General features: G+C 36.1%; 1 protein-coding gene across 2 annotated transcripts in view; it reads right to left on the bottom strand.

Moving 5' to 3' along the window:
- Window positions 1–3327: 3327 nt before the first annotated feature.
- ARL13B (ARF like GTPase 13B) overlaps window positions 3328–8600 on the bottom strand; it is a 76186-nt gene continuing 70913 nt past the window's right edge. For both annotated transcript variants that reach the window (XM_060010494.1, XM_060010495.1), the window contains one exon: window positions 3328–5704. In XM_060010494.1, coding sequence (XP_059866477.1) covers window positions 5628–5704 — 77 coding nt within the window. In that variant the 3' untranslated portion in view covers window positions 3328–5627. The remainder of the gene's footprint in view (window positions 5705–8600) is intronic.

The raw sequence follows: 8600 nt of genomic DNA, 5'->3' as shown, positions 1-8600 counted from the left end.
CAATAGCCAGGACATGGAAGCAACCTAAATATCCATCAACAGAGGAATGGCTATAGAAGATGTGGTACATATATACAATGGAATATTACTCAGCCATAAAAAGGAACGGAATTGGATCATTTGTAGAGACGTGGATGGACCCAGAGAGTGTCATTCAGAGTGAAGTAAGTCAGGAAGAGAAAAGCAAATATTGTATAATAACGCATATATGGGGAATCTAGAAAAATGGTATAGATCAGGGGTCCCCAACGCCCGGGCCACAGACAGGTACCGGTCCTCAGCCTGTTAGGAATCAGGCCACACAGCAGGAGGTGAGAGGTGGGCAAGCCGTGGAAAAATTGTCTTCCATGAAACCGGTCCCTGGTGCCAAAAAGTTTGGGGACCACTGGTATAGATGATCTTATTTGCAAAGCAAAAATAGAGACATAGACGTAGAGAACAAATGTATGGATACCAAGGGGGAAAGGAGTGGGGAGGGAGGAATTGGGAGATTGGGATTGACACGTATAATTTATTGACACTATGTATAAAATAGACAACTGGGCTTCCCTGGTGGCGCAGTGGTTGAGAGTCCGCCTGGCGATGCAGGGGACACGGGTTCGTGCCCAGCTCCGGGAAGATCCCACATGCCGCGGAGCGGCTAGGACCGTGAGCCATGGCCACTGAGCCTGCGCATCCGGAGCCTGTGCTCTGCAACGGCAGAGGCCACAACAGTGAGAGGCCCGCGTACCGCAAAAAAAAAAAAAAAAAAAAAAAAAAAGACTACTGATGGGAACATACTTTATAGCACAGGGAACTCTACCTAATACACTGTAGTAACCCAAATGGGAGAGAAGTCCAAAAGGGAGGGGATATCCGTATGTGTACTCATTTTGCTGTGCAGTGGAAGCTAACACAACATTGTAAAGCAACCATACTCCAAAAAAATTAATAAAAATAAATACTATGTAATATTTTTAAAAAAATAGAAATGGCTAGAGGCAGGCTTGTTTTTGCAGACATGAGATAAATTAAGTTGACACAACTACCAGAAATTGTACTAGGGTTTTAAAATTATTATTGTTATTATTATTGTTATTATTTTTAAAGACTGAGGCAGCTTAAGAATATAAGGGCTTACTGCTATGCAGGAAAATAATTTTTACATACCTAAGCAATTTTATTGTGAAGTCATTTGATATAAGAAGTGTTTCAGAATAAACTTTATGAATTTTCATATTTATATAAAACATCTCTCAAAGCCCTTCACGTTCAGGTTTATGCATCAAAAAGGTAAAGACAGGATTCGTAGTAAAACAATCTGACATCAAGAGGGTGTAAGCTCCTTAAATTGAATAGCAGAAAAACACAATAGAGAAACCTACCATCAAAGCAAGAGAACAAAGCACAGTTATAGGCAATCTTGAACTTCACTTTAGGTGAGTAGCTACTTAGCTGAGGCTCTCATTTTTTTAATCATAGTCCTCCAAAATGGTGTGTACAAACTCCAGCAGACAATCCACTGGGACTGGGAAGTGAATATAATAACTTGTATTTTTATTTAATTTTTTCTAATCTTTAAAATAAATTTAGGGGAGTATATGCAAAATACAGGAGAACATGTATATAATTGTTAAGGGCTGAAACTTTTCCCCTCAAAATTCATGTTGAAGCCCTATCTCCCCCCTCCCCCACCCACTCTCCCATCCCACCACCTCAGAATGTGACTGCATGTGGAAATAGGGCCTTTTCAGAGGTGACTAAGTTAAAAGGAGCCCTTTAGGGTGGGTCCTAATCCAATCTGACTGGTGTCCTTATAAAGAGAAAATCTGGGCACACTGAGACACTAGCAGCAGCCATCTGTAAGCCAAGGAGAGAGGTTTCAGACAAGGTTGCCAACACCTTAATCTTGGACTCAGGCTTCAGAACTATGAGAAAATAAATTTCTGTTGTTTAAGCCACCCAGTCTGTGGTAATTTTTGTTATGACAACCCTAGCAAACTAATGCAGTAACTTTATATTTAATGTATACTAAAAACGCTTACTGAAGAGGATGTATAAAATTTGGAGACCACTGGTTCATTTACCCAGAACACAAATTGTTTCCTCATCAGCACACAAAAGGAATTTACAACTCATGCTCTAAACTGGCAAATGATTTTCTTCATATTTTCCCTTTAATATAAACTGATCCCCTTCATTAAAAGAAATTCATTTCTGATTTACTATTTTTTCTCAAAAAAATAGACTTCTATTATTGTTTCCACAAAGACAATGGATTATTGCTATTTTGATAATTTACACCATTCTTTAATGTAAGGTTTGAAATATATGAATTTATTTTTTTGATCCACTGGAATGTATTTCTTGATAAATTAGAAGGTCAGTATTAGCAGAATCTCAATTGCAAAGTATACTTCAGTTAGAGAAAAACTTAAATAGTAAAGCCAAGGATAACAAAATGTATAACCTACAGCTTTATTTGTATAAGCAGTTTCACTTTTGATAAGTTTTGCCATCTGGAAGCATAGTATTTCTTTAGTGTGGAATGGGAGAAACTAAGTAACATAAAAAGCGTAACATATAGAACCAAGTTTCAAATAAAATAAAATATTGCCATAGTAAAGGAACACAGTAAGAGATCAGCCTCAAATATAATGGCATATTCAATTGTTGAATGTTTCTCTACTATTCACAGAAAGTTTTACAAATTAGGTGAATTCTATTCCATCATTTGGCACTTAAAAGAGCATTTCATTTTAAACTTGCAGAAAACATGGCACTTAATTTTTACAAAATTATGAATTTGCTTCCTCCATTATAAAAGTAGACAAATTACAAAAAACTAGCTTGAAAAATTGAGGAAAACACATGACCAATAACTAAAAAATTCACTATTAGCATTTTGCAACATTTCTTTCTAGTGTTGCTTCTAAAACGTTTTCTACTTAAATCAACTACATACACAATTGTATATATGTTATATATGCATTTTACACATAAAAGTATAGAGAATTATCTTTCAAAAAAGTGAAACTATCTTTTGGTTAGTAGCTTTATCTTAACAAGAGACAGACATCAAGTCATCTAGAAACATAAGGTGATATGATGTATGTTTAACTGCCTTTGAAATGACAATGTTCTTTCCCATATATATAAAAATGCATGCAGAGAAAAAAGTTTTTCATGTAAAGTAACAAAAAATTTATCATTTTAATCTATCGATTTAAAATGTCAACAATCATATTTTAAAAATTTTTTTATTTCGTTACCAAAATGAAATCATTTAAGTTTCTCAAATGAAAAGCAAAACAGCATACTGATGAAATTATTTTTATTGTGTGAAAATGTCATAATTCATAATGATTAAGAATAAAAATGCAGCATATAACAAAATAGGCATTTACTTGTTAAAAGCCACCTGGATTTATAAAACTTTAAAAATATTTTTAGAATGCTTTAAGAATACAAATTAATTTTTGAGAGAGATATAAAACATTTATTCCATTTTATCATATATTTAATTTCAAAATCTTGAAAATGATTTTTATTTATTTTTATTAAATGGACTCAGTAATTATTGTACACTACAGTAATCACTGGTAGGAAACAAAAATTTTAAAGATTTATATCTATTCCCAAACTAGATGAATATTAAAAATGGCAAAAGTGTTAGTTTAGGCTTTAGAAAATGAATAAATGTAAATTTTACAAAAAGGAACCAGAAAAGATATACAAACAAGTTTCTTCTCTAAAACCCAATTCAAAATTTACATTGTCTTCTTGTGTTGCTTCTCCTTACACTTCAGTCACGTATCAAATTTAGGTTGTTATGAATTTTGTATCTGAAATAGAACGCTTTTTCTATTCAGTGTGCTAAGTAGGTCCCATGTACAAAACTCCAAAAAACTGCATATGATGCTGACTACAGTAATAAGTGACCTGATTAATAAACGCGTTCAATGAGTTAAAAAATGTGAATAAAATGTGATGCTCTAAAGGAAAATTTTAAAAGTACATAATCGTATTAAACTGTCTTAGACATACTTAATCATGTTATTGTCAGATACCAGTATAAGTCTGTTAACAGTACAAGTTGCCAAACTGACCAATTTTAACAAGGTGATTACTGTTTAGGGCAGGGGTCCCCAACCCCCGGGCTGCGGACCGATACCAGTCCTTGGCCTGTTAGGAACAGGCCACAGAGCAGGTGAGGGGCGGGCGAGCAAGTGAAGCTCCATCTGCCGCTCCCCATCGCCCCCCATCACTCACATTACCTCCTGAACCATCCCCCCACCGTCTGTGGAAAAATTGTCTTCCACAGACGGTGTGTGTGGGGGATGGTCCCTGGTGCCAAAAAGGTTGGGGACTGCTGGGTTAGAGTATTTTCACCTTGATGTAAATGGATGCTTTTAATTAAACATTTGAATCTATTATTCAAAATATATATCTAAAAGTTTGTCTAAATGCCAGATGAGGAAGAATCCTATAGATGCCGTTCTTCAGTGTAAGAGAAGTACTATTATTTTAAATTAAGTAATTATTTTGGAATTATTTCTTTATAAATGTAATTTAAACCAACATTTCATTCTTATTTCTTTAGTACCCAAGTATTTCCCGGTTATAAAATAAAGTCTCTGGACTACAGTAGCTTTTCTGGTCTTTTTGCCTTTAATTTCAAGGCAAAAGAGAATTAGAATAACCTAAAAGAGTCACTGAAGCTTCTGATAGAACAAGGGAGTGAGAAGAAGCACCCTGATCTCTGAAAAGATCTAATCTTTGAAAGAGGTGTTTATTGGGACTTTTAATAATATCTCAGAAAACATTTTTATTAATTTAAAAAGCATTTAAGTCAAAAGGTATTGCAAGTGTCTCTCATTTATTGGGAACATCACCAAAGAAAACAAACAACAAAAATTCAATTAATTAATTAGTGCTTTCAAATAACATAATGTGGTAAAATAAAAATCTGAGAATCGATTTTAAAAAGATATCTTAAAATAAGGTAAAATTAGGATGTATATTTCAAGAACAGTACTATTATAAAACATACCTCAAACCATATAAATATATCCTGTTTGTATAGTTCATGTCTGTCATGTAAATCAACTCCATTTTCCAGACACAGTTTAAACAAAGCATCTATAGAAAAGTGCACAGTCAATATCTTAGTAATTAAAATTCTTAAACCAAAGTTTTAGAAAAATATAAAAAGTTAAAAATTTGGGTTATAAATTCCTAAGAATTCCCTTTCCATGCACATATATCTTACAAATGTTTAAGATACAGAAATAAAGACTATTAAACAAATAGTAAAGAAAGTGTACAGAGTCCATTGGCTCTTTTTCTGAACAGCTTTTCCTTTAGGAATATGCCCATGAGTGGGGATGTATAAATCAGGGTCAACACTAATTTTTGCTAACTTGGTCCAAATGCTTGTCCCATTTGCTGGTCATTTTGCTTCTTTTTTTTCTTTGAACCATGAAGACCATGGGTAAGTAATTATCAAAACAGTCAGGTCTTTGGCTCACTGATACTGCTACGGTTGTCTTGCCCAAGTCATCAATGTTCAGGGTTTTTCTCCTTTGAGAAAGAAGGTCCTCCAGCTCATCTTGCCGACCTTAACAGAGCGCGTCCATATGAGCTGGTTATGATATGACGTCGTGAGAATCACTGTTAGGTCTCTGTCGCACAGCCAGGGGAGGCAGTGGCTTCCCGTAGAAGTCTGTGCAAAGAAGGGGTACCAAAAATATACAAGTCTTATGGTAAATCAAGATTTCTGACACAATTCTTTAATTTCCACCTTTAAAAGCGTAAGACACTCTGACTTTACAGGTGAAGCAATGGTTGGGGAGGACAAGGGAAAGAAAAGACAGAATCCAAAAAAACTTGAATAAATTCAAAACACAACCACTAGCGTAAATTCATAACTGTAGGTTATAAATTAATCTCTACTTGATTTAATGTATATTTTATTATTATTGTTTCCAATTAAGTGTTCACATTAGAACAAAACAAACAACAAACATCTAAAATTTATGGAACCTATTGCCAAAGCCCTGATAAAATCAGTATTTGTACAATCCATGTCCTTATCCAATGGCTATTACTTCTAGGAATTTGCAGAGAAAAATTCATTAATTATCTTAGTGTTCTGGTACATAGGAATCTTTTACAATGATGCTTCAATATAGTTCATTGATTTAGGGCATATTTGATACGGAAACAGTCTTAATTTGTACTTCATAATAAGTTCCTAGCCCTTAATTACCATAAATTTAGGTTTATCAATTTAATAGCATATGGAAACCTTCAGTAAGTATTTTCTGGCCTATTACCTTAAAAATTATTCTAGAAGCACAGGTGTTCAAGATTACTTGAAATAAATATATTAAAAATATATTCAGGGGCCCATTTCCAGTTCTGCATGTGCCGGAGTTTAGCTAAGCTACTCCATGGTATTGCTGCCTCAGCATCTATTTTGTCTGGCCAAGTGGCCTGTGGGGGCCTTAAGTAGATACTAGCACCTCATGCAAGAACATGCTCTAGAAAACAGCCTGCAGAATCACAGGTAAGTGCTAAGTTCCTGATATGACTTCCCCAATGGCCTTCGTGATCAACTGTCTCCCTCACCTTCCCTTAGATAATACCCCAGAGGAACTTACCAAAACTCCTCTGTTTGGGTTTAAACTGACCAATCTGGCCTTAGCCTGGGAACCCCAAAGCACTCCATCCACAGACCCTAATAAAGGCATGTGGCCCAGGTACTGCAGTTCTCTCTGCCTACAGCTTGCCTTGACCTCCCACTTCTCACTGTGGAACCCTTGAAGCATGTCATGTACTTCCTCCAGGACCTGTGAGTAATTTCTCTATTTCAATTTCTCTTCTGGTCTTTTTGAACTGAGGCCAGGGGCTCTACTTAACAAACATTAATTTAGCAAAGTCCTAATAGCATTTAAGAAGCTTAGAAGTCACTCCATACTAACAAGAAGTAAACAGCTGAACAGACTAAAAAATCACCAGTTCTTCTGGGATCCATAAGAGAGGGGAGGTCACAAAACAAACCACTGCCCTCAATATTGGAGAGACAGGCAAACACAGGAAGTCTCAGTTTACCAGGCCAGACATTCATGAATGGAAAGTGCTGAGGGAACCAGTGCCCAGGTAGGAAAACCTGAAATGTGATTGACAAAATGCTGGATGCTCAGTGTGGACCAGCCTGAGAGTTAAAAACTCCAGGGAAATTAAGTCATAAGGGGGACCCCCTCCCCGATATTGTGAGATGCAGCTCCAGGAGACTGAACAAATTCCCACAGTAAATACTGGAGAAAAATCCCCTCCTGCTCACAGCAGAGCAGGGGAAAAGGAACCATTATGAAATACCTTGGAGTATTTTGTTCTTAACAAGGCCCACACTCAGAGGAAACTAGTTAACCAGAGTCTAACCTGCTGGGGTATTATCAGAACCTAACCCACCTGGGGAAGAGCAATAACCAATTCCAGCTGGCCCTAGCCATTCTGTACCACTTAATGGGGGAGAAAAAAAAAATTGAGAAACTCTTATGAAGTTAACAGTCCAGAGGCACAGGCTCACTAAAAGACTTGAGACCTAATCACAGGAACATAGAATGCTTCCCCTGCCACCACACAGCACCATGGCATTACTAAAGGCCTATTTACAGTAGTTCCTTTTACCAAGTACATCATGCTGGACTATCAAGAAAAAAGTCCAGAAGGCAAAAACACAATTTGAAGAGACAGAGCAAGCATCAAAACAAGATATGGCACTGATACTGGAATTATCAGGCCAGGTATTTAAAACAACTATGACTAATCAGCTAAGGGCTTTCATGGATGGAGTAGACAGCATGCAAGAACAGATGGGAAATGTAAGCAGAGAGATGGAAGTCCTAAGAACCAGAAAGAAATGCTTTTGGGAAAAGAGAAAAAAACACTGTAACAGAAGTGAAGAATGCGTTTGATGGGTTTATTAGTAAACTGAACATGGCTGCGAAAAGAGATATAGATCAATAGAATCCTTGAAAACTAAAAAGCAAAAAGAACTGAAAAGAAAAAAAGAGAACATCCGAGAACTGTTCAAGCACCAAAGGTCTAACATACATGTAATGGGAATACCAGAAGGAGAAGAGAGAAAGGAGCAGAAGCAACAGCTGAAGCAATAATGACTGAGAATTTCCTCAAACTAATGTCAAACACCAAACACCAGATTCAAGAAACTTAGAGAACATTGTGCAGGATAAATGTCCCCAAAACTACATCTAGGTGTATCATTTTCACATTACAGAAAATCAAGGAAAAAAAAAAATCCTGAAAGAAGCCAGGGGGGAAAAACCACTTTTCCAGTAGGTGGACAAAGGTAAGAATTACATTCAACTTCTCCCCAGAAACCATGCAAGCAAGAAGAAAGTAGAGTGAAATTTTTTAAGTATTTAGAGAAAAAAGAACTGCCACCAACCTAGAATTCTATACCCTGCAAAATTATTCCTCAAAAGTAAAAGAGAAATAAAAACTTTCTCAGAAAAACAAAAACTGAAGGAATCTGTTCCCATTAGACCTGCCTTGCAAGAGACGTTAAAAGTTCTTCAGACAGAAGGAAAATA

This window comes from Delphinus delphis, chromosome 4, assembly GCF_949987515.2.
Source record: "Delphinus delphis chromosome 4, mDelDel1.2, whole genome shotgun sequence".
Lineage (NCBI taxonomy): Eukaryota > Metazoa > Chordata > Mammalia > Artiodactyla > Delphinidae > Delphinus > Delphinus delphis.
The sequence above is the reverse complement of the archived record's forward strand: the minus strand, read 5'-3'. Positions and strand labels throughout refer to the sequence as shown.